The 26,153-nt window shown below is 37.7% G+C and overlaps 1 protein-coding gene across 5 annotated transcripts in view; it reads left to right on the forward strand.

Annotated features, from left to right (window-relative positions):
* The first annotated feature begins 17,991 nt into the window (after window positions 1-17,991).
* Window positions 17,992-26,153, forward strand: part of C5 (complement C5) — a 99,326-nt gene continuing 91,164 nt past the window's right edge. For all 5 annotated transcript variants that reach the window (XM_045373760.3, XM_005580915.4, XM_065530137.1 and 2 more), the window contains exons 1-3: window positions 17,992-18,085; window positions 21,900-22,092; window positions 25,121-25,283. Coding sequence is in view for 4 of the 5 variants with exons in the window: in XM_005580915.4 (XP_005580972.2) it covers window positions 18,021-18,085; window positions 21,900-22,092; window positions 25,121-25,283 (421 nt within the window). In the remaining variant the exon portion in view is untranslated. The remainder of the gene's footprint in view (window positions 18,086-21,899; window positions 22,093-25,120; window positions 25,284-26,153) is intronic.

Here is a 26,153-nt window from a genome sequence, read left to right on the forward strand (position 1 = left end):
ATCCTCTCCAGCATTTGTTTTTTGTTGTCTTGATAATAGCCATCCTAACTGGGGTGAGATTATACCTCATAGTGGTTTTGATTTGCAGATTTGCATTTCCCTGATGATTGATGATGGTGAGCATTTTTCATATATTTGTTGGTCATTTGTATGGCTTCTTTTTGAGAAGTGTCTATTCAGATTATTTGCCCATTTTTATAGGGTTTTGTTGTTGAGATGTTTGAGTTCCTTGTGTATTCCAGCTATTAAGTCCCTGCCATATGAATAGTTTGCAAATATTTTCTCCCTTTCTCTGGGTTGTTTCTTCACTCTGTTGATTGCTTCCTTTGTTGTGCAGAAGCTTTTTAGTTTGATATAATCCCATTATTTTATATAAACAAATCCTATTTGTTTATTTTTCCTTTTGTTGCCTGTGTTTTTGAGGTCTTACTCATAAAATCTTTTCCTAGACCAGTGTCCTGAACCATTTCCCCTATGTATTCTTCTAGTAGGTTTATAGTTTCTGTCTTACAGTTAGGTCTTTGATCCATTTTGATTTTATATATAAACTCACATATAAGGTTTTTATATAGGGGGACATGTGGGGATCTAGTTTCATTCTTCTATATATGGATATCCAGTTTTCCCAGGACCATTTGTTGAAGAGACTATTCTTTCCCCAGGGAGTGTTATTGGCATCTTTGTCAAGAAACCAGTTGTGGCTGGGCACAGTGGCTCATGCCTGTAATCCCAGTACTTTGGGAGGCCAAGGCAGGCTGATCACAAGGTCAGGAGATGGAGACCATCCTGGCTAACACTGTGAAACCCCGTCTCTACTAAAAATACAAAATATTAGCCAGGCGTGGTGGCGGGCACCTGTAGTCCCAGCTACTCAGGAGGCTGAGGCAGGAGAATGGCATGAACCCCGGAGGCAGAGCTTGCAGTGAGCCAAGATGGAGTACCTCTGCATTCCACCCTGGTGACAGAGTGAGACATCTAAAAAAAAAAAAGAAAAAGAAAAACCAGTTGGCTGTAGATCCATGGATTAATTTCTGAGTCCTCTATGCTGTTTCATTCATCTATCTATCTGTTTTTATAACAGTATCATGCTATTTTGGTTACTACAGCTTTGTAGTATATTTTGAAGACTGTTAGTGTGATGCCTCTAGCTTTGTTCTTTTTGTTCAGGATTGCTTTGGCCATTAGGGTTCCTTTGTGGTTCCATAAAAATTTGGAGGTTTTTTTTCCTATTTCTGTGAAGAATATCATTGGTATTTTGATAGAGATCGCATTGAATCTGTAGATTGTTTTGGGTAGCGTGGTCATTTTAATAATATTGATTCTTCTGATCCATGAAAACTGAGATGTCTTTCCTTTGTTTGTATCCTCTTCAATTTCTGTCGTCAGTGTTTTGTAGTTTTCCTTGTAGCAGTCTTTTACATCCAGGCTTAAAGTTATTCCTAGGTGTTTTTTTAATAGCTATTGTAAAGGAGATTGCCTTCTTGATTTCTTTTTAGCTCATTTGTTGTTTGTGTATAGAAACACTGATTTTTGTATGTTGGTTTTGTACTCTGCAACTTTACTGAATTCATTTACTAGTTTCTAATAGATTTTTTGTGGAATCTTTGGGGTTTTCTACATATAGAACTATGTCATCTGCAAATAGAAATAATTTTACCTCTTCCTTTCTGATTTTTGATGTCTTTTATTTCTTTTTCTTATCTAATTGCACTTGCTAGTTCTTCCAATCTATGTTGATTAGAAGTAGTAAGTTTGGGATCCTTGCATTGTACCAGATCTTAGTGGAAAAGCTTTGAGGTTTTTCTCCACTGATGATAATGTGAGCTGCAGGTTTCTCATAAACGGCCTTTTTAATGTTGTATTAGTCCATTTTCACACTGCTATAAAGAACTACCTGAGACTGAGTAATTTATAAAGAAGAGAGGTTTAATTGAGTTTCACATGCCTGGGGAGGCCTCAGGAAACTTACAATTATGGCGGAAGGCAAACAGGAAGCAAGGCACGTCTTTTGAAGCAGCAGGAGGAGAGGGGAAGTGCCACACTATTAAACCATCAGCTCTCATGAGAACTTACTGACTATCGTAAGAATGACATGAGGGAAACTGCCCCCATGATGCAACCACCTCCCACCAGGTACCTTCCCTGACATGTGGGGATTACAGTTCGACATGAGATTTGGGTAGGGACACAGTGCCAAACCATATCGTATGTTTTATATGTGAGGAATTTTCTTTCTTTTCCTTTTTTTCCAGACGGAGTCTCATTCTGTCACCAAGCTAGAATGCAGTGGCGCGATCTCGACTCACTGCAACCTCCACCTCCTCCTGGGTTCAAGCGATTCTCCTGCCTCAGCCTCCTGAGTAGCTGGGACTACGGCGCGTGCCACCACACCCAGTTATTTATTTATTTTTTTTTTTTGTATTTTTAATAGAGATGGGATTTCACCATGTTCGCCAGGATCGTCTCAATCTCTTGACCTCGTGATCTGCCCACCTTGGCCCCCCAAAGTGCTGGGATTACAGGCATGAGCCACCGTGCCCTGCCCTTTTTTTTTTTCTTAAGATGGGGTTTTACTCTGTCACCCAGGTTGAAATGCAATGGTGCAATCATGGCTCACTGCAACCCTGACCTCCTGAGCTCAAGCAATTCTCCTGCCTCAACCTCCTGAGTAGCTGGGACTACAGGTATGTGCTACCATGCCTGGCTAATTTAAAAATATTTTTTTTTGAGATGGGGTCTTGCAGCATTGCCCAGACTGGTCTCAAATTTCTGGCCTCAAGTAATCCTTCCACCTCGGCCTCTCAAAGAATTGAGATTGCAGGCATGAGCCATCATGCCCAGCCAGGAATTTTTATTTTATGCCCAAACTGTTGAGACTGTTTATTTAAAAAGGATGTTGAACTTTGCCAAATGCTTTCTCTGTGTCAAATGAGATGATCATGTGGTTTTTGTTTTTTTTTCTTTTTTTTTGAGACAGAGTCTTGTTCTGTCACCCAAGGCTGGAGTGCAGTGGCACAATGTGGGCTCATTGTAACCTCTGCCTCCCGGGTTTAAGTGATTCTCCTGCCTCAGCCTCCTGAGTAGTTGGGATTACAGGCACGCGCCACCACGCCCAGCTAATTTTTTTTTGGATTTTTAGTAAAGATGGGATTTCACCACGTTGACCAGGCTGATCTCAAACTCCTGACCTCAGGTGATCCGCCCACCTCAGCCTCCCATAGTGCTGGGATTACAGGCATGAGCCACCACGACTGGCCCAACGTTATGTTCTTAAGTGCATGAAGGCTATGACTGTTGCTATGACTTTTTAGTAAATTATAATTATTCTCTACTAGCTTAAATTTTGTCAGTACTTGCCTGGAATATAGTTTTCTTTTTTTTTAATTTTCATTCTTTCTATATCATTTGGTAGTGGTGTATACCTTTTTTTTTTTTTTTTTTTTTTTTTTTTTTGAGTCGGAGTCTCACTCTGTCGCCCAGGCTGGAATGCAGTGGCATGATCTCGGCTCACTGCAACCTCTGCCTTCTGGGTTCAAGCGATTTTTCTGCCTCAGCCTCCCGAGTAGCTGGGACTACAGGCGCACACCACCACTCCCGGCTAATTTTTGTATTTTAGTAGAGATGGGGTTTCACCATGTCAGCCAGGCTGGTCTCGAACTTCTGACCTCAGTTGATCCACCTGCCTTAGCCTCCCAAATCCTCAGCGGGGATTACAGGCATGAGCCACTGTGCCCAGACTATTTTATATTTTTTATTCCATATTTGTAGTTTGAATTAAATTTAACTCTATATGTTTAAGATTTAATTTAATTGACATTCAGTTTTAGAAGTTAAACTTAGAAGATCTGGTATTTTACCAATGCTTTTGAATTTAAATTTTAGTAATTTAATTGATAGAAATACAAAATTGAAGTTGATAAATTATTTGAGGAATTTATGAAAGAATACAAAAATTGCTAACATTTGAAAAATTATAAAATGACATTCAAAATATCTGATTCTATCACATATGGAAATCTGCAGCAATAATTGCATCACAGATGAAATACTGAAATCTTGGGCTCTAATAAGAACAATCAGGAAATGTATTTTTGTTAACAGTTTCAATCTGAAAGTTAAAAAAACACTCAAAGAAATAAACTAGGAAGCAACATAAGCTAGTTTATGGTTTTCTGGAGCTATAACAAGTATTGTTTAAAACTTACAACAACCCCGTTAGGTGGACAGAGTAGACAGTATCTCCTATTTTACAAACGAAAAAAGTGAAGTTCACTTAAGTTTGAAAAACATAAAATCTCAAATACATATAATCATACTCGACTATATATTACAGAGAAAAGAATTGGAAATGAGAAATAGAGTAGGAAAAGGAAAAAAGTAGAATAATTTTTAAAAACAAAAAAATAAAGGAAAAGACCAACAAGAACAAAGTAAATAAATAAAATTTAAAAGAACAGAAAAAGAAGAGATGGGGGCCATAGGTCAATGCTGGTGAGATTCATGAGAAGCAGTGATATAATTCTTCTTACGAAGAAATAGCTCAAGATTCATTAATGGGATAATATCTCCCAATTTTCCCCAGAATAACCACTAGTTTTAAAAGTTAACTAGATTTTGGAAGGCATTTTTGCATCCTTCTCTTTTTATAATTTTCACTGGAATAAATCACTAACTTTTTATCCTGTTAAATGGGGACCATCATATCTTATTTCATAGGGTTAAAGGGTTACCTTCATGGAAAAGCATTCCAGTCCTATGGCCTTTCTGAATATTGCTGCAAACAATTTTTCAAAAACATTTTGCACATTGCCACTAGAGCATAAAAATAGAAGCATTTCTAAATTAATGTTCAAATCCAACCTACAGGTCAAATTTTCCAGGTTGCTCTATTCTATTATTTAATTTTAATTTTTTTTAATTCCAGTTTTAACAAAAAACTTTTGTAATTACAAGACAAGCAAAGATGCAGGAAAGTGTAGCCCATACAAAGGAAAAGATACAATAAAAACGACCTGAGGAAGTCTTGATCTCCTAGATATGGACTTTATGTAAGACATTTTCAGTATGATCAAATAACTAAAAGAAACCACATCCAAAGAACTAAAGAGAAGTGTAAGAGTTACGTCTTACCATGTAAAGAATAAGACAAAAATTATAAATAAGAATCAAATAGAAATTCTGTATTTGAAAACTACAATAACTGAAATAAAAAATTCAATAGGGACACTCAACAGCAGATTTGAGCAGGGAGAAAAAAGAATCAATGAACTTGAAGATAGATCAATTGAGATTATCCAGTCTGAGGAGCAGAAAGAAAAAAGGTTTAGGAAAAATGAACAGACCTGTAGACCATCTGGTACACCATCGAAAACACAAACATATACATAAAGAGAGACCTCTGGTATACCATAGAGCATACCAACATATGCGTAAAGAGAGTTCCAGAAGGAGAGGGGAGAGAGAGAAAAGGACAGAAAAAAATATTTGAAGAACTAATGGTCAAAACTTTCAAATGTGATGAGAGACATTAAACCACACACTCAAGAAAACTCAATGAACTCCAAGTACGATAAACTCAAAGAGAGCCACACCTGACTACATCATAATAAAACTGTCAAGTGTCAAAGATGAAGAGATAATCTTGAAAATAACAAGAAAAAAGCAACACATAATAGTACAAAGGATCCTCAGTAAAATTAACAGCTGATTTCTCATCAGAAAGCACAGAGGCTACTAAGTAGAAAGATGATATATTCAAAGTGCTGAAAGAGAAAGACTGTCAACCAAAAATTCTATAAATACTTTGGTGATTAAGATGCAACATAAGAATTTCGACAGGACACAAACATTCAGACCATAGCACTAATGATCACGGAAGCCAAGGGAAGCAGCTTGATGTTATCCAGTTGTCTTAAAATTTTCTTATCTTCTTGACATTCTTTGATTACTCTGCCAATGCCTTGCCTTGTGTTATGAGAAGAGATTCCATGTGAAGTGTTAAGAGATTTGTCTTTGGAGTCAGATATGAATTTACTCCTGGCTTAGCTACTCCAAGGCTGGCTTCATGAGCATGCAACCTATGCAGTCACCCCAAACCCCACATGCAGAAGGGCCCCACACTTGGTTTAATGCTCTGTTGTTGTTGTCCCGCATTTATTAATAATTTTATCTTTGAGCTTGTTTTTTATAAATGAGGTCTGACAGCACGATATTTATGTCCACAATTCCTTGCCACCTCATTTACACAGAGCATTCACAATACCCTGTGAACACAGAATTCTAGTGGGCTCACAAGGTGCAGAAGTTTAGTGGGAATCAAAGTGAGTACAAAGTATTAAGAAAAGTATGTCTGTGGCTGAGCAAGCCGGGGCACTGACAGCCTGAAGAGACCACATTCTCCGTTGGAATAGTAACTTGTTTTGAGTGCAGAAAGACGGTGAAGGCATGCTTTAAAAAAAAAGAAAAAAGAAAAAAAAGAAAAACAACAACAAAAAAACAAGGAGCCTTATTATATCTTTTTTTTCTTACTCATGGTATTTCCTTGTATTAGGGAACTGTTATACTTACCTTGAATATGATCACATAGAAAGAAAGGGAAAGATAGGATAATTCACAGTTCCTTTTTCTTTCAGGCTTTCCTTGTCCTCAGAAAGCAAAGGTGGAGAGTGTTGGTAGAACACACACATATTGAAAAGTAAAATAAAAACAGTTGAGCTAGTTTGTGCATAATTTCCACTGTTCTGGGAAGAATGGAATATATATACATGTATGAGCTATGACATACAAATTGTATAATTTTGGCAATACCACATGCAAGTGAAATGCTCTTATATTTGCAACTTAAACTGGCTATGTACAATATGAAGATGAATGATAAAAGTCATGCCAATAATCAACATTACTAATTTGCCTTTATTTACAATGGTGCTAAATAGCAAATCTTAAAAAGCACCATGACAAGTTGAGGGAGAGACTACAGATGAAAGGAAAAGGCTTTTTTTTTTTTTTTTTTTTTTTTGAGACAGTCTTGCTCTGTAGCCTGGGCTGGAATGCAGTGGTGTGATCTTGGCTCACTGCAGCCTCCACCTCCTAGGTTCAAGCGATTCTTATGCCTCAGCCTCCCGAGTAGCTCAGGTTACAGGAACATGCCACCATGCCTGGTTAGTTTTTGTATTTTTTGTAGAGATGGGGTTTCCCCATGGTGGCCAAGCTAGAGGAAAAGGCTTTATGTTTATATTTTAATACCTTAACAGCATTTTTCCTGCTTTTTTGAATAAGAGATGCCACATTTTTATCTTGCACAAGGCCATTCAAATTATGTAAGTGGCCAGAGCTACTTTTTTGTGTGTGATGCTGGGCTTTTTTTTTTTTTTTTTTTTTTTTTTGAGACAGAGTCTTGCTCTGTCACCCAGGCTGGAGTGCAGTGGTGTGATCTCCGCTCACTGCAACCTCCATGTCCTGGACTCAAGTGATTCTCCTGCTTCAGCCTCCTGAGTAGCTGAGATTACAGGCACCCGCCACCACACCCAGCAAATTTTTGTATTTTTAGTAGAGACAGTGTTTCACCATGTTGGTCAGGCTGGTCTCGAACTCCTGACCTCAGGTGATCTGCCTGCCTCGGCCTCTCAAAGTGCTGGGATTACAGGTGTGAGCCACTGTGCCCAGCCTGATTGTGGGATTTTTAAATGAAGCAATACAGACATTCTGATTATCAGATTCTTTGTAAAATGAGTATAATGCTGAATCATTCCAGTCAACATCAAGTGACTGCTGCTGGGCAATTATTTTATTAATTTATGATTTCATATTTTCTATATAACTTTTATGAAGATATCCAGAAAGCATTCTAGGGGTCTCAGGATAAATAGGGGGAAATAAAATTACATAGAGTAGGCTGGGTGGGGCAGGGAGGAATAGACTAAGTGTTTGAAAGGTTTGGCAGTTATTTTGGAAGGAAAAAAACCCATTCAAAGATTTTGTCATATCTGTTTTTTTTTTCTGGTAAAAAACAGAGACTTTAGCATGTCTTCTTTTTTAAAAAAAATTGAAGCAGAAAGAAAAGAGTTGGAAAAGCAAGAAAGCGTAATCCTAGAAAGAGTAATCATCATAAGAACTCCATACATGTTTATGTGATTTTTCAGTGCTAAGATCTCATTTCAGCATTCTTAAGAGGAAGGCAAAGCATCTGTTATCTCAAGGAAGCAAAGAAGCTGGTTCTCAGAAGAGATATTAATATAAGATGAGAAGCCAGAGTTTACCATGAGAAGCTGTCACACCTAAGCACTGACTTAATCAGCACTAATTGTTCCAGCTTTCTTTGGGAAGCATTTACCAGCTGCTGCTCTTCAGGAACTTAAAGTACACTTGCAAATTATTAAGTATTGATGACGGAGGAGCAAGGGCCTATTAGTGGTGGTAGTGAATGTAAGGAGCTTTCATCAAAGTTATACTTTTAGGAAAACAGCTAATCTAGTGTAAAATTAACTATTGCTATGTAATAAATTCCCCCGAAACTTAATGACTTAAGATAACAACACACATTAATTATCTGCCCAGTTCCAATGGGCAGGAATTCAGGAACGGCTTAGCTAGGTAATTCTGGGTTAGGTTCTCTTATGAGGTTGCAGTCAAGATGTCAGCTGGGCTGCAGCCACCTAAAGGCATGACTGGGGCTGGAGGATTCACTTCACGTGGCTCTGGGCAGGAGGCCGCAGTTCCTTTCCACATGGGCCTCTCCATAGGCTTCCTGAGTGTGCTCACTACATGGGGGCTTCCCCTAGAACAGGCAGTTCAAGAGCGAAAAAGGCAGAAACAGCAATGTCTTGTATGACCTGACCTCAGAAGTCACACATCTTCACTTTTGCTGTATTCTATTGGTCAGATGAATCAGTGTGATACAGTGTGGGAAGGGAATATCAGGGAGGTAAGGACCACTGGTAGCCATCTTGGAGTCTGGCTACCACATCTAGCCACTGGATGAGTAACAGTTATAAGAATTAGATGAAGGAACTTATGTTGAACAAAAAACAACATTGTCTGAAAAAGTGTGGGTCAGTGGAGCCAAAGAAGGTGGTTAATGAGCTGAGCTTGATTCATTAGGTCTAGGGTATAGAAAGAACAGATTCAGATGAGGTTACAAAAACTGTGAGAGATAAAGGGAGAGTGAGCATCTCCTCCTTGTATGTTGTTTCCTTTTGACTCCTCTAAAGAAAATATGCTTAACTGAATTCCATTATTAACACTGGATTTTCTCTTGGCCTTATTATTTTCTACTTCCTCCCTACTTCCTTTTCTGAAATCCTATCCTATTCCATTATTATTTAGGATGTGAAGTGGCCTTTTGGGACATGCTATTCCAACCCACTGCTTTGGTGACTTTCAAGCATAGTTTAAGCAATGACTTTCTTCTCTATTTTTCCCAGTTACCATTCAATCTTCAAATACACGTTTACCCACAGTGGATTTGAACCACTGTATTTCCCAGAATGTGGCTTATCCAGTTATTCTCTGACTCTTTCCACCTCTGACCTTTTCAGTTTGTCTTCCCAATCTGCCATCTGCCTGGTGGTCATTTCAGACAGTCTTGCTCCAGCCCTATAGAGGAAAGGAGAACCAGACATAGCCAGACTAGGTATTCAATTATGTCACATTTATTCCCACCTTGTGCATTTGAACCTTGGCCTAGAATACACAATAGTATATAATAAGAATCAAAATGTGTGGAGTGGGATATAAATTATTTAAGAGTTTATAAAATAAAGAATTAGTTACAGATAAAAAAGGCTGGGCACAGTGGCTCACGCCTGTTAATCCCAGCACTTTGGGAAGCCGAGGTGGGTAGATCACTTGAGGTCCGGAACTGGAGGCCAGCCTGGCCAATATGGTGAAACCCCATCTCTACTAAAAATACAAAAATTAGCCAGGCGTGGTGGTTCACCCCTGTAGTCCCAGCTACCTGGGAGGCTGAGGCATGAGAATCACTTGAACCCAGGAGGCAGAGGTTGCAGTGAACTGAGATTGCGCCACTGCACTCCAACCTGTGCAACAGAGCGAGCCTCCATCTTAAAAAAAAATTATATATATATCTGGAGAAGGTGTCAAAGAGAAGGTAAGATTTCAGCATGGTTTGGTATCTTTCCTGTCTTTTTTCTATGGATCCCAAACAATCAAATCACCATTTCTGCAACTTACTAGATGTGTTCCCTGAAGCACTACATTTTTCTGAGCCTCAGTTTACTCATTGGTAACCTGAGGGTAATAACACCCTTCCACGTGGTTGTCAAGATGAGAGATAATTTAGCAAGTTAATTATCACAATAACTGATAAATGTTGGAAACTAATAATGGGTAGCTATTGTGTTGTCACCATTTGGATAAGCTCCTTAAAGACTCAGAATATGTCCTGTATGTCTGAGTCTCATAAAATCTCATTTAAATGCAGTGGAGTTTACAGATCTTATTGAGATGTGATTAACATTTATGGCATTTCCTCTTAATTGCTAGACTGATTACTGAGAAGCGAGAAGAATGCTTCAAACAACATCCAGTTTAAAGTCTGAGGGAGAAGGATATTTTGGAGCAAAGACCTTTTACAGCTTATGAGATAAGAAGTAGGTTACACAGAATCTACTAAAGGCAGCCAATGCCACAACAAGAGACAAAACTGTTTACAGTGCCTTCTCAAAAGGATTCTAGTCCATTTACACTCATTTACTTGTTGTTATTAATCAGTAAGGACTTAGTACTGACATTTTGTTATTCGTTTTCTGCTTGTTTTGTTGGTCCTCTCTTCCTTTCTTCCTTCCTTCCTATCTTCCTTTGTATAAAAGTGATTTTCTGTAGTAGTATGTTTTAATTCCTTGCTTTTTATTTTTTGTGCAGCAATTACAGGTTTTTGGTTTGTAGTTATCATAAGGCTTGCAAATAACGTCTTATAAACAATTATTTTAGACTTATAATAACAACTATTATCACGAAGAAAAGTTTTTAAAAACAAGCAGAGAAAGCCAAACAAACCTCTACACTTCATCTTTCCTGCATTTTGACTTTTTGTTGTATCTATTTATATCTTTTTACATGGTCTGTCTCTTAAAAAATAATTGTGGTTACTATTTTTGATCAGTTTATCATTTAGTCATTCTATTAAGTATATGAGTGGTTTACATACTGCAATTACAGTGTTGCAGTATTCTGTATTTCTCTGTGTAATTACTTTTACCAGCAAGTTTTATACTTTTAGATTATTTCTTCTTGCTCATTAATAGCCTTTTCTTTCAGATTGAAAAACTTCCTTTAGCATTTCCTATAAGATAGGTCTAATGTTGATAATATTCCTCAGCTTTTGTTTGTCTAAGTGTTTCTCCATGTCTGAAAAATAATTGTGCTGGGTATAATATTCTAGGTCGGATGTTTTCTTTTCCTCAGCACTTTGACTAGGTCATCCCACTTTATCCTGGCCTGTAAAGTTTCTGCTAAGAAATCTGTTGCCAGATGTATTAGAGCTCCTTTATGTTGTTTGTTTCTCTTGCTGCTTTTAAGATCCTTTCTTTATCCTTGATCATTGAGAGTTCGTTTATTATATGTCTTGAAGTAGTCTTATTTGGGTTGAATCTGCTTGGCATTCTTTGATTTTCTTGTACCTAGATTTTCATATCTTTCTCTGGGTTTGGAATGTTGTCTGTTATAATTTCCTTGAATAAACATTCTACCCCAATTTCTCTCTCTCTCTCTCCTTCCCCGTCCCTCCCCCCATCCCCTTTAAGGCTAGTAACTCTTAGATTTGCTCTTTTGAGATTATTTTCTAGATCTTGTAGGCATGCTTCATTCTTTTATCTTTTTAGTGTTTTCCTTTTTCTCTTCTATGTATTTTCATATAGCCTGTCTTCAAGCTCACAAATTCTTTCTTTTGCTTGATCAAGTCTGCTATTGAGAGACTCCAATGCATTTTTCAGTTTATCAATTGAATTTTCTATCTCCAGGATTTTTTTTTTAATTTTCATATTTTATTGATAAAATAATATGTAGTCACAAATATTGGGGGAAGAAATGTAGCCATACACTTCTTTGTCTTAGTAATCTATATTTTAGCCAGCTCCGGAATTTCCATTTGATTTAAAAAATTTCAATCTCTTTGTTAAATTTCTCTGATAGAATTCTGAATTTCTTCACTGTTACCTTGGAGTTCATTGAAGTTCATCAAGGCAGCTATTTTGAATTCCCTGTCTGATTAGTCATATATCTTCATCACTCCAGGATCGGTCAATGGTGCCTTATTCAGTCCATTCAGTGAGGCCATGTTTTCCTGGATGTTCTTGATGGTTGTGGATATTCACCCATGTCTGCGCATTGAAGAGTTAGGTATTCATTCCCTTCTTTATAGTCCAGGCTTGTTTGTCCCTGTCCTTGAGAAGGCTTTCCAAGAATTCAAAGGGGATTGAGTTTTGTGGCCTAAGCCTGTGGCACTTGGGAGTGTCCTAAGCTTAGGAACCCTGTAACTCTTACAGACTCTTAGATACGCAGCCTTGGTGTATCTAAGACTTGGGAAGATAGGGGAGAATTCCCTGGGTTATCAGGCAAAGTCTTTTGCTCTCTTCCCTCTCTTTCCCAAATCAGAAGGCATCTCTCTCCAGGCTTGGTTAACTGGAGCTTGGGGAGGAGTGATGCAGACACTCTACTGGCCACAGCTAGCATCACACTGGGTTATACCTGAAGCCCACAGCCTTCCAGACTAGCTCAGTACTGGGGCTCACTAAGGCCTGCAGCCACTACTGCCTGGTTATACCTGCTGCTAATGTTTATTCAAGGCCCAAGGCCACATTAGTCAGCAGATGGTGAATCCTGCCAGGACCAAGTCCATACAAACAGGGCAGTGGATTCCCTTCTGACCCAGGGTGGGCCTAGAAACACTATACAGGAGCAAAGCCTGAAATCAGGGGTTTCGGGAATCTGCTTGGTGTTTTATCTTATTGTGGCTAAGCTGATATCCAAGTTGCAAGACAAAGTCCTCTGCGCTCTTCTCTCTTCTTTCCCCAGGCAGAATGAATCTCCCCAAGCATCAGTACCTGGAGTTTGGGGAGGAGTGACATATGTACTCCTGTGGCTGCCACAGCTAGTGTCAAACTGTGTTGCACCCTAAGTCCACTGCCTCCCAGACCAGGACAGCATTAGACCTTGCCCAAGGACTTGCTAACAGAGGGAAAAAAATCTGTAAAATATTTTGGAGTGGCATATTTTGAGCCAATATGAGTAATCATGGTCTTGGGAACAGTCTTAAGAGGTTCTGAGAAAGTGTGCCTGAAGCAGGTTGGTTATAGTTTGGTTTTATACATTTCCAGGAGACAAGAGTTACAGGCAAAGATATAAATTGATACATGCAAAGTATATATTGATTCAGCCCAAAAAAAAGGACATCTCCAAGTAGGGACTTAGTAATTATAGGTGGGTCTTAAGGATTCTTTAGTTGGCAATTGGTTGAGAGGGTTAAGCTATTATCTAAAGGCTTAAAGTCAATAGAAAGTAATGCTTGAGTTAAAGGAGGTTGTGGGGTCCAAGGCTCTTGTTATGTAGATGACTTCTCATAGGTAGCAGCCCTCAGAGAGAATCAATGGCAAATATCTGTCTCTTTGCAGACCTTTGAGATGTCAGACTGTCAGTTCAACTCTGCTAGATCTGGGAAAAGCCTAGAAAGGGAAGGCCTGGCTGCATTCATGGAGATTCTCTACAGATGCAAATCTCCCCCACAAAAGATAGCTTTGCAGGGCCATTTCAAAATATGTCAAAGAAATATATTTTGAGATAAAATATTTTTATTCCCTACAAGGTCTGCTATCTGTCATGTCTTGCTATATCAGAGTCAGTTGAAAAGTAAGCCATATTACACCAGGTTTATTTTTATTTATTTATTTATTTATTTTTTGAGACAGAGTTTTGCTCTTTGCCCAGGCTGGAGTGCAATGGCACGATCTTGGCTCACTGCAACCTCTGCCTCTCAGGTTCAAGCAATTCTCCTGCCTCAGCCTCCCGAGTAGCTGGGATTACAGGCACCCGCCACCACACCCAGCTAATTTTTGTATTTTTAATAGAGACGAGGTTTCACCATATTGGCCAGTCTGGTCTTGAACTCCTGACCTCAGGTAATCTACCTGCCTCAGCCTCCCAAAGTGCTGGGATTATAGGAGTGAGCCACCATGCCCAGCATATACCAGGTTAACTTTTAAAACCCATTTAACAATATTTTATGATTTGTAGGGTGTGATTCCTTGCGTGAATGGCCTGAGATCTTGTTTATAATTTGGTATCTTATTGCCACAGAGTCTGTTTTGTCCTACGATCTTTTAACTTGAATGCAGGTAAGTTGTGCCTAAACTCCAAAGGGAGGGGATATAACAAGGCATGTCTAACCTCCCTTTGCCATCACAGCCAGGAATTCAATTTTTAAGATTTTTCTGGGGTCTCTTTGGCCAAGTGGGTGTTCATTCAGTCAGTAGGGGTAAGTTGGGAGTGCTTAGCATTTTATGTTTAGTCTACATACTTTAGTCCTTGTGTCCTGACTGCCACTCAAATAGATTCAGGACCTCAGACCACTTTAGTTAGCCAGTGGTGAAGATAGCCATGACCTGGGTTTCTCCCTCTGGAGCAGAGAATTCTCCTCTGTCCCAAGGCCTGCCTAAATGCGCTGTCGGAATTCTGGGTGCCTGCAGAATTCTATCCTGTGTTATGTTCCAGCACTGACTTCTGATACAAAGTCCCACACTCACTTTGCTCTCCCTCCTTCAAGCACACAGACCCACACTCACTTTGCTCTCCCTCCTCCAAGCACACAGATTCTCTTTCCTGCTGTGCAGCCTGTGGTTGGAGGAGGGGTGGTGTAGGCAATGCAGGGAGATCTTCCCTCGCCCCCCTACCCCCACCCGGTCTTCAATGCCTCTTTCCTTATCATTAAGGTAAAAAAAAAAAGGCACTGTGATCACTCACCTGATTTTATGGCTCTTATGAAGGTGCTGTCTTGCATGGATAGTTGTTCTACTTGGTGTTCCTGTGTGGAGAACTATCTCTGGGGGGTTCTCTGGGCCCTCTCTCCAATCAGTCTTTAAACTGCTGGCACCGAAGCCTCCAGTGCCTTCCTCCTCTATATCCCATGGAGAGTTACTGAAGTAGTTCTTTTTGGATTTCAGTTGGCCTTTTATTAGAGCCTTTCTCCTAGAGGATTAAAACATGAGACTGCGGGCTTGAGCCAAAAAGCAGTCAGAGGGACAAATATTGGGTTTTACTTAGAATAACCCACCTGCCACCATGCCTGGCTAATTTTTGTATTTTTAGTAGAGACGGGGTTTCACCATGTTGGCCAGGCTGGTCTTGAACTCCTGACTTCAGGTGATCCACCCACCTTGGCCTCCCAAAGTGCTGGGATTACAGATGTGAGCCAGTGTGCCCAGCCTCAAAAGTTCATCTGTGAGCCACGTTTAGAAGGTAGATAAAAAAATTTGACTAAACACAGTTGAGAATCTATAAATTGTTTAAACTTCAGGTCTGTTGAGAACCTTTGAGATCCATTATTTTCGGAATGTTTTCTACCAGAGAAACAGGACAATGACTTGCAAATATTGGTTTTCAGTATTTACTCTATAGCTCAAGCAAACAAACTTTTTTGCACTTAAAATACAAATATTACCTACCTTGATTTGAGTGTTCTTGTTCTCTCTTAAATTTCATTTCCCAAAAATGATGGCAAAAGTACTGTTTGTTTTAACTTGACCCATCTTTTGCAACCCAGCTTAATCATTTCACAGACTCCCTTTTGAAATAAATGGGCTAGATGATCAGACAATAGTGGCAAATATTTGTCATTTCAATGACATATGCAACAGATACCTTTAGTGAAATTGGTATATCAAATTTCCCTTTGTGCTCCTTTTTTCCCTGGTGAATTCAGCATTAAAGTGTAAATATTTTTAGTGTATTATTTATTAATTCAAGCAAAGAATGCCAATGTGACCATACATATCTCATTTATATATCGTAAATATCTCATTATAGAAATATGTTTAGATACATTTGTTTTATTATTTTAAAGAAGAGCACATATTATATATTAAGGTAAAAATAGTACTAAAAAAAAGAAGGTAGGCCAGGCGCAGTGGCTCATGCCTGTAATCCCAGCACTTTGGGAGGCCGAGGTGGGCGGATCACAAGGTCAGGAGATCGAGACCATCCTGGCTAACACAGTGAAACCCCGTCTCTACTAAAAAAAAAAAACACACAAAAAGTTAGCTGGGCGAGGTGGCAGGCGCCTGTGGTCCCAGCTACTCAGGAGGCTGAGGCAGGAGAATGATGTGAACCCAGGAGGCGGAGCTTGCAGTGAGCCGAGGTCGCGCCACTGCACTCCAGCTTGGGCGACAGAGCGAGACTCCATCTCAAAACAAAACACAGGCCGGGCGCGGTGGCTCAAGCCTGTAATCCCAGCATTTTGGGAGGCCGAGACGGGCGGATCACGAGGTCAGGAGATCGAGACTAGCCTGGCTAACACGGTAAAACCCCGTCTCTACTAAAAAAATACAAAAAAAACTAGCCGGGCGAGGTGGCGGGCGCCTGTAGTCCCAGCTACTCGGGAGGCTGAGGCAGGAGAATGGCGTGAACCTGGGAGGCGGAGCTTGCAGTGAGCTGAGATCCGGCCACTGCACTCCAGCCTGGGCGACAGAGCGAGACTCTGTCTCAAAACAAACAAACAAACAAACAAAAAAACAAAAAAACAAAAACAAAAAACAGAAAAGCAAAAAGAAAAGAGAGTAAATTTAAAAATTCTAATGAAAATAAAACATCATAAAAATTAACTTAATTAAAAATCAGCCAGGCATGGTGGCTCACGCCTATAATCCCAGCACTTTGGGAGGCCAAGGCAGGTGGATCACCTGAGGTGGGGAGTTCAAGACCAGCCTGGCCAACATGGTGAAACCCTGCCTCTACTAAAAATACAAAAAAATTAGCTGGACGTGGTGGGACATGTCTATAGTCCCAGCTACTTGGGAGACTGAGGAAGGAGAATCCCTTGAACCTGGGAGGCGGAGGTTGCCCTGAGTCAAGATAGTGCCACTGGACTCCAGCCTGGGTGACAGAAAGAGACTCTGTCTCAAAAAAAAAAAAAAAAAAAAAGTATAAAGATAAAATTTTAGTATATTGTGAATTAGTTATCAGACTCAATTTTTATAGGAAGCTTTGTTTTTCTGGAGTTCTTATATTAAAATTATTAAAATCCTTACTGAAAAGAATAGCGTATTTTCTTTAAAAGAAAGATATTCTATATCTGAATAAAGGCAAACTTTGAATGAGTGGTGTATGACTTAATAAATATTGGCTATCGATTCTCCAATACTTAGAGAATGACGACAGCATCCTCAGCATGGCATTTTCGTTGCCAGTCACAATCTTTCCTCCACCTAATGTTCTCTAGACTGAGACAGACCAAGGAACAATTCCCTAGACCTCCTTTGCAGAGCTAAGTTATGCTCAGACCATGTGCAGCACCAAGGACACTGCCATTCAGGTCTCCAAAAAAGGTCATCTTGTGAGCCCTGTCTAAACCAGGCCTTTTCTAAAATCATTTCCATTTGAAACTGAGTCCAAGTGTGTCTCCATCAGTATTAGAGTGGACCTGCCAGATGTGTGCTTGCAGATGATGCAACATCAAAGCAAATGCCCTGGGCAAGAGAAGAAAGGCCAAAGCAATGGGCTTACTGGTTTGTAGCTTTGAGCCACTCTACATAGTGCCAAATTCCCATTTTAGAGTCCCTTTATTTGTATTAATAAAAATAAATTCCCTGGGTGTAAGCTCCTATAAAATACTCCCTATGTGTATTCCTGGGCATGAAAGGGTGTTTTAGTTCCAATTCTAGTTTTCCTGCTTAGAGGTTCACCTTTCTGACATTAATAATTAACCAGATTATCTGAATTGTTCAAGTTCAGTTTATTTAAAAGGAGAATATCCTCAAAAGGGTTATATCCATGATTTCCTGCTACCTCCAACCATGGGCCTTTTGGGAATACTTTGTTTTTTAATCTTCCTGGGAAAAACTTGGGGACAGGAGCAAACGTAAGTAAAACAAGCTATCTTCATTTTTCAATGCATCTTAGTTATGATGAATGAAGAGTTAAATTTAACAGATTGTGTTAATTTGAAAATAATTTGCTACTTCTGAGAACACCAAGTGAATAGTATCATCTCTGAATGAGAAAGTCATGGAAGCATTTTGATTTAATGAGTAGCCAACAACGTAACAGCTTTTATGAAATTGTTATTTATTGAAATTTATGTAATTATTCAAATTCCTCTTCAAAAAAGCACAAAACAAACTCGAGATAATAAACTTTCTTGACATTTTTTGCTTATTTTAACTTGGTGTTTAGTTTTGTGTTTTTCATAGACTATATACAGTTAAACCAGGGTTATTTGGGAGTCAGTCTAATACTGTGATCTGAAAATCTGTTGTAATGACTTCTATAATACATTTATGAGCTGATTTTTCACAATTTTTAGTGTCATTATTGAGATAATATGCATTTTAAGTAATGTTTTAAAAATAATGATCTTATTTCTAGAAATGTTTTAATACTGAAAAGTAACTGTAGATTAATCAAACCTTTTCATTTTATATACGAGGATAAGTCCAGATATGGGAAGTGACTGGCCAAAGGTCACAGTTCTAGAGAGAAAGAAACAGGATTTTTATTAAGCTCTCCTGTTTATCTCTTCAGTTTTTTTCATTTTGTCATAGATGTATGCATGTAAATATATTATGTATAAACACATACTTAGGATGTCATTCTTTTTTAGAACTCTCCTATTTCTGATCTGTAATCTTATCACATGGCCGCAAACACTCCACTACCTTAGCATCCTGCCTTTGTTATTTCTTTTTGAAAGACAACTAGCAGCTAAGACTTAGAGAGACTGAAATTAAGTGACTTCAAATTAGTGGCAGAACTAGGGCTAGGACCTGGGTTCCATGATTCTTGTCCAGACTTATTCTGAATTCTTTCTACTAGCCCTTAATAAAAATTATTTCCTCACTTTCTCTGAAAAAGTCAGAGTATACCATTTACAACATGGCAATCTATCACTTTAATTAATTGGTTGATTGATTGATTCAACAAATATTTATTGAACACCTAACCATATGATAGGCACTGCAGATACAGCAAACGGTAAGACAATTCCTAGAGCTTGTATTCTAGTGGGAGAAGCAAGTAATGAATGAATGTGCCAATGAAAGAATGTGTAAGGTCAGGTAGATAGTATTATGAAGAAAAAAATAAAGGAGAGTATGAGAATTTAAAAAAAAAATTATGGGGCACTATTTTAAAATGTGGCCAGGAAAGGTTCTCTTAAGGAGGCTGCGCTCAAACAGAGCCTGAAGGAAGTGAGGAAGCAAACCATGCAAATATTTGAGGAAAGAGCATTCCAGGTAGAGGCCAAAATAACATTCTTGCCTCTCTGCCAGCTCAGTAACCTGATCCTCTGCAGGAATTGAAAGACACAGAAAACTATGAAATTCTTTATATGGATAGATTATGCTACTGATAAGTCAATAAGAACCAAAATCTTTATGAAGGGTGGTTCCAGAATCATCTTTTAGGGGCCTCTAAACACTACGTATTTTACGCTTGACTGCTACCATCACATAGACCAGCAGTCCCCAACCATTTTGGCACCAGGGACAGGTTTTGTGGAAGACAAGGTTTCCATGGACCGGGATTGGGGTGGGGATGGTTTCAGGATGAAACTGTTCCACCTCAGATCATCAGGCATTATATTCTCATAAGGAGCTTGCAATCTAGATCTCTCGCATGTGCAGTTCACAGTAGGGTTCATGCTCCTATGAGAATCTAATGCCACCACTGATCTGACAGGAGGCAGAGCCAAGGTGATAATGCTCCTTTGCCCCACTGCTCACCTCCTGCTGTGTGGCCTGGTTCCTAACAAACCATGGACTGGCATTGGTCCGTGGCCCAGGGGTTGAGGACCCCTAACATAGACAATTCAAAATTAAAGCAATACTAAACTGAAAAACATAAAGCTTCTGTAAATACTGAAATTAAAGTAGCTTTAGATTCCTAAATTTTTCTAATTACAAAACTTGATAAATTCTATTTAGTACAACAGTTGAAAATGTTAATTCTGGAAACGGGCTGCTCAAGTTCTATTCCTAATTCTATAATTTGTGATTTATAGAATTCATAAATCATATATATGTGGCCTTGGGAAAATTAATTAGCAGTTTCTTCACCTTAAAACTGGAGTAATAGTTCCTCACAGTGGTTGTAACAACACAATGAGTTTATATATATTAAGTATTCAGAATAGTGCCTTATCACAGGGTAAAATTTCAGTAAATGTATCTTATTATCATAAAAGCTGAACTCCTCTCATTTTCTGCTATCTCCTACTAGGCATGTGGGGAAGGGGAATTCAGATGATGGTTGGAAATCTGGAAATTCTTTCCTGTCTTTTGTAATTTGCCTATAAGTGGATCCAAATTAGTTGTCATATAGGAGAACTGCCAGATGCTTTGAAGGATTTAATTGCTGATAAATTAATTCCATTGTTACTAAAAACTTCCTGCTTTTACCAGACTCAAAATGTCATAATGTTGGCAGAAGCCTGGAATAATTCTGCCAGGTGGGGTGGTGCATATACTCCAAACTTGGGCCACTTGAATTAGTTGATCACTATGCCCTTCTGGGTTTAAACACTTTTTTTTCCTATGTAATAGCATATGTAGTCCTCGCTATTCAAATTAGATACTTTTGTGATATACAGTTAGTAATCCAGTTTATATTTGTAAGTTTTAAATACAATAATTTTTTAAAATCACGTATTTTAAAATTTGTATTTCAAAACATGTATAGATTCACTTCCATTATTGTATAAATCACATGAAAAGTAAAAATAAGAGAACAGTCTATGGTTGTGAATAACATATAATCTTGACCTCAAATGTACACATAACAACTGAGAGAGAACTGATATAAAGTCCTCCCCCATTTACTTACAAACCGTGTAACCTTAGCCAAGTTAGCCTCTTACCACTTGCAAAATAGGAATAATGATAGTACCAGCATCATTGGCTTATTGTAAAAATTAACAAGAGCTGTATGTAAAGTGCTGATACAGCCTCTGATATATGGCAAATACTTAATTACCATTATTGTTTGAAGATGATAATTTGCTCTTAAAGGACTATCATCACTATTTCCATTTCCAAATGCACTTCCCAGCTCACTTGTACTCTATACTTTTCGTTATCTGTTTACTAGTATAACATAGTATTTCTAAGATCACTCCCTTTTAACTAATTTAGTGAGATTAATAAATCTTAACATATTGAGTACTAAGAGTGCTAGGCCCTTTCATATACATGTTCTTACTTAATACTTTACGAGAGCCTGGTAAAGAAGGTGATTATTTCCACAGTAAGTTATTTTAGCCTCAGAAAGAGTTAATAACCTTACCACGGTCACTCAGCCGGCAGATGCCACAGCTGGAATTCAATCGCTGCTTTTTTCTTCATTGAGCAAAAAATATTGACTCCATTTACATGTTCTGGTCAACACGATTAAAAGTCTTCCTTGGCTGCAGTAGCTAAGAGATGGTGCTATTATCACCTTACCTTTCGAAATGTAAACTAAACCTCCAGCTTCATTTCTCAGGTCTTAATTCCAAACTACTTAGAAATTATGCCAAAGTTATGGTGGATCACAAGTACATTTTGACTTACTAATATCATTTTTAAGTGAGGAAATATATGTATTTTAAATGGAATCTCTCAAATGAGAGAAAAAAATCAAAAGTATAAGAAAGTTTGTCCTATAAAGACACTGAGCCTTATTTTTTCCTTTTTCAATAGATATGTCATTTCAGCACCAAAAATATTCCGTGTTGGAGCATCTGAAAACATTGTGATTCAAGTTTATGGATACACTGAAGCATTTGATGCAACAATCTCTATTAAAAGTTATCCTGATAAAAAATTTAGTTACTCCTCAGGCCATGTTCATTTATCCTCAGAGAATAAATTCCAAAACTCGGCAGTCTTAACAGTATGTATTTATCCTTTATTTTCTTTATATATACAGAATATTCTCAATAAAAATGTGTACAAAGTTTGAATATTGATAACATATAGATTTAATCATTTACATCCACTGTGGGATTATTAGATGATGTCAGTCACTAATGATATATAAGTGAAAATTCTAACAGAAACAGAAAATTCTAAACAGAAGAGTTATGTCCACTTTTTGAGCAATGCATGTCAATTTTCACATTCTTATTGGAAAATAAAATTGTACCAATGTGAAAATATTTGGAAATAATTGAAAATACTTATTTGCTGTGAAAATTATTATTAGAAAGAAATTGAGAATTATGAATATGATTTGATCTGTAGTATGTTGCCCACAAAAATCCATGGATATTATTGAACATTCAATTGAACTCTAATGTTCTAAAATTATAGCTTCAAAAACTAAAAATTTTTTATTACTAAAGTGAATAGCTCTGATTGACAACCTGCAGTGAATAGAAAGAACAACCTTGATCAAATAACTCTTTCTCCTATTGAGATATTGTAGTATAGATTGCTTAGAGACATATTTGCAACTTATTTCTTACTAAAGATTCTGATACTTAATAAAGAAAATTAAAGAATATCAGATGTAAAATGGGCTCTGCAGTTCATTTAGACCAGAGTTTCTCTAAAGTGAGTTCTTTATAAAGAAATTAAAAATGGAAATTTAATAAAGAGCTTAAAATTAGAATCATATTGATTTTATAACATTTAGAATTTATTTTATAAATTTGTTTTGAGTTTTTAATTATACAAAAATCATAAGCATTAGATTATACCCAGTTTTAAGTTTGTACATATTTAAGTATCTTTGTAATAAAAATTATTTTGGTTATGTTATAAATAATAAAAAGTCAATGCTGAGGGTTCTCCATGACTTTTGTCCTTTAATGCATATTACTCATGTCTGAGAAACACTAATCTAAATAATTTCTAATCAAATATATGAATTCTTTAATTAATGTTCTTAGCAGTAAATGCTCATATCTCTTAACAAATTCTTCCACTTATTAGGTTCGTTAACAATTAAAATTCATTTATTAAAAGTGTTACTTTTATGGCACATGCCTGTAATCCCAGCTACTCGGGAGGCTGAGGCAGGAGAATCGCTTGAATCCAGGAGGCGGAGGTTGCAGTGAGCCAAGATCGTGCCACTGCACTCCAGCCTAGGCGACAGAGTGAGACTCCATCTCAAAAAAAAAAAAAAAAAAAAAGTGTTACTTTCAAAAGACACTCTTTTATCTGATACAATGTATTTGTGACTTAGTTTTAAATTTAAATCAATCAAATTTAACTGAAATTAAAAATGCAGTATCTCAGTTGCACTAGCAACATTTCAAGTGTTCAAATAGCAGCAGGTAGCTAGTGTCTGCCATAGTGAACAGCATAGATACAGAATATTTCTGTCATCACAAAAAGTCCTTTGAATAGTGCTGACCTATATGGTTAACTGAAAAACTAGATTAAGGTGGGGGAATCATAGTTGGTACATATTTTAACCATTTAATTTTATCAGAGTAATATCATGTATCTTTATTTGCCAATTGTTTAATGTTATACCAAGGTCCTTTAAGTGTGGGTCTATGGATTGCACTGTCAAATCTCATTTGTTATGTGTTACAACTTTAATGGATCATCTTTGTTCTATAGTTTTTTTTTTCTTTCTTTCTTTTTTCTTTTTTTTTTTTTTTTTTTTTGAGACAGGGTCTTGCTCTGTCACCCAGGCTGGAGGACAGTGGTGCGATCTCAGCTCACTGCAGCCTTCACCAGGTTCAAGCGATTCTCCCACCTCAACCTCCCAAGTAGCTGGGATTACAGGTGTGCACCACCACACCTGGCTAACTTTTACATTTTTAGTAGAGAAGGGGTTTCACCATGTTGGCCAGGCTGGTCTCGAACTCCTGACTTCAGATGATCCACCCGCCTCGGCCTCCCAAAGTGCTGGGATTACAGGCGTAGGTCACTGTGCCCAGCCTGTTCTATAGTTTCTGTTTCTTAAAAGGGGAGAAAGAACTTAAAGGCACTTACAAAGCAATCTGGGTGCAGAATATTTATATATTTTTCTTGTTTTCCAAACTTTTACAATAATTTCACATAGCTAATTCTACAGCAGTTGGTTTTTGTAATTAACTTTCATCCCATGTTTCCAAAGCCTAAATTTTCATAGATACACTTTTGTTTTTTATCACTTTTCATGTATTAAATTTACATATCATTGAATGTAAAGGGAATAATTACAAACATAAATTAGAAAATGAGCATCTCAACTCATAGGAGCAGAAATATGTGGGATAATACTAAGGGTCCAGAGAGGCTGGGCATGTGGGCACAGTGACTGATGCCTGTAATCCCAGCACTTTGGGAGGCTGAGGCAGGCGGATCACTTGAGGCCAAGAGTTCAAGACCAGCCTGGCCAACATGGTGAAACCCTGTCTCATTAAAAATACAAAAAAAAAAAAAAAAAAGTTAGCTGGGCATGGTGGTGCACACCTGTAATCTCAGCTACTTGGGAGTCTGAGGCAGGAGAATCACTGAACCCGAGAGGCAAAGGTTGTCATGAGCCGAGATGGCACCACTGCTCTCCAGCCTGGGCAACAGAGTAAATGAGGCTCCATCTCAAAAAAAAAAAAAAAAAATCCAGAGAATCGGTCAGGAGGTTTCACAAAGGGAATGGGGAGCACGGGGTAACCCAGCAAACTAATTGAGTGAAGGTTTCTTAAAGGCGTTTATGGTAGTAGCTTCACTAATTGTACATAAAATTTAGGAAACATGGAACCAAAGAGACTTTCAATTGCTTAAAGCTAAATTTTTATTATGTAATTAAACACTAAAGGACTTTGGGCAAAATTTATTTACTCTTCTTGCTCCCGTATCACTTTTTAAATGATTACATGTACATACTCACTGTTCTAATGAGATCACAGTTGTATTTAGAAAATTAATGTGTTTAATAATTTTAGAATTATTATACTGTTTTCTATCAACAATTTCTTTTCCAGATACAACCAAAACAATTACCTGGAGGACAAAACCAAGTTTCTTATGTGTATTTGGAAGTTGTATCAAAGCATTTTTCAAAATCAAAAAAAATTCCAATAACCTATGACAATGGATTTCTCTTCATTCATACAGACAAACCTGTTTATACTCCAGACCAATCAGGTAGAGTATAAGATATTTCTTTCTCTGAGTAGGCTATCTGACACTATTGATACTATATTGTAGAGTTTTTTAATACCTGAAATTGAGTGGAGATCGGTTTCTTTCTAATTTGCTCAAAAGACTCTCAATTCCCAATGACATCTATACTTTCAAATATTTAATAGTATTTTAATTTTAAATTTATGGAGAAAGTGCTAAATAAATTGCAAAACCAACAATTACATTACCTTCCCCACCAGTTATTTCCAAGTAGAAAATGCTTTTACAAAATCGTAAAATGTTATGTTAGGTCTTATTTATTAAACAAATATAAGACTTAATTGCAAATATAATTTGGCAATGGGAAAATAATTTATTATAGAACCATGTTCATGAAAAATTCCACTGAGTCTGGAACTAATCCCCAAACTGGAAAAATTAATCTAACCCTAGGGGATCAGATGTTTCAGCAGAGAATAAACTAGATCACAGAAATATATGGATATTAATTTTCAAAGGGGACCTACCTAAGAAAGTTTCTGTTAGAACATTGTTTAATATTCATGGTTCTTCTGTTAGAGGCAAAAGGGCAGAATAGGCAATCAAAATCATGTGAATAGGAATGACTGGACCTATTCCCAATGAACCAAAAGTAAAACACAGAAAAGTGTGAATGCTGCCCAATATATTCATGTGTTTGCAAAGCCTTCCATTCTCCCGTTTCTCCCTCTCACCATCACTGACTTTTAAGTGCATCAGAAATAGAATATGAGAGATGTATATGTGGGAGGGAGAGGCTACGGAATTTCATTAATGATATTCTTGGAGTAGGACAGAGAAAGGAAGTGGGCACCAGCTGACTTCGTTGAAAAACTGTACACAGTAGATATT

The sequence above is a fragment of the Macaca fascicularis genome, chromosome 15 (genome assembly GCF_037993035.2).
Source record: "Macaca fascicularis isolate 582-1 chromosome 15, T2T-MFA8v1.1".
In the NCBI taxonomy this organism is placed as follows: Eukaryota; Metazoa; Chordata; class Mammalia; order Primates; family Cercopithecidae; genus Macaca; species Macaca fascicularis.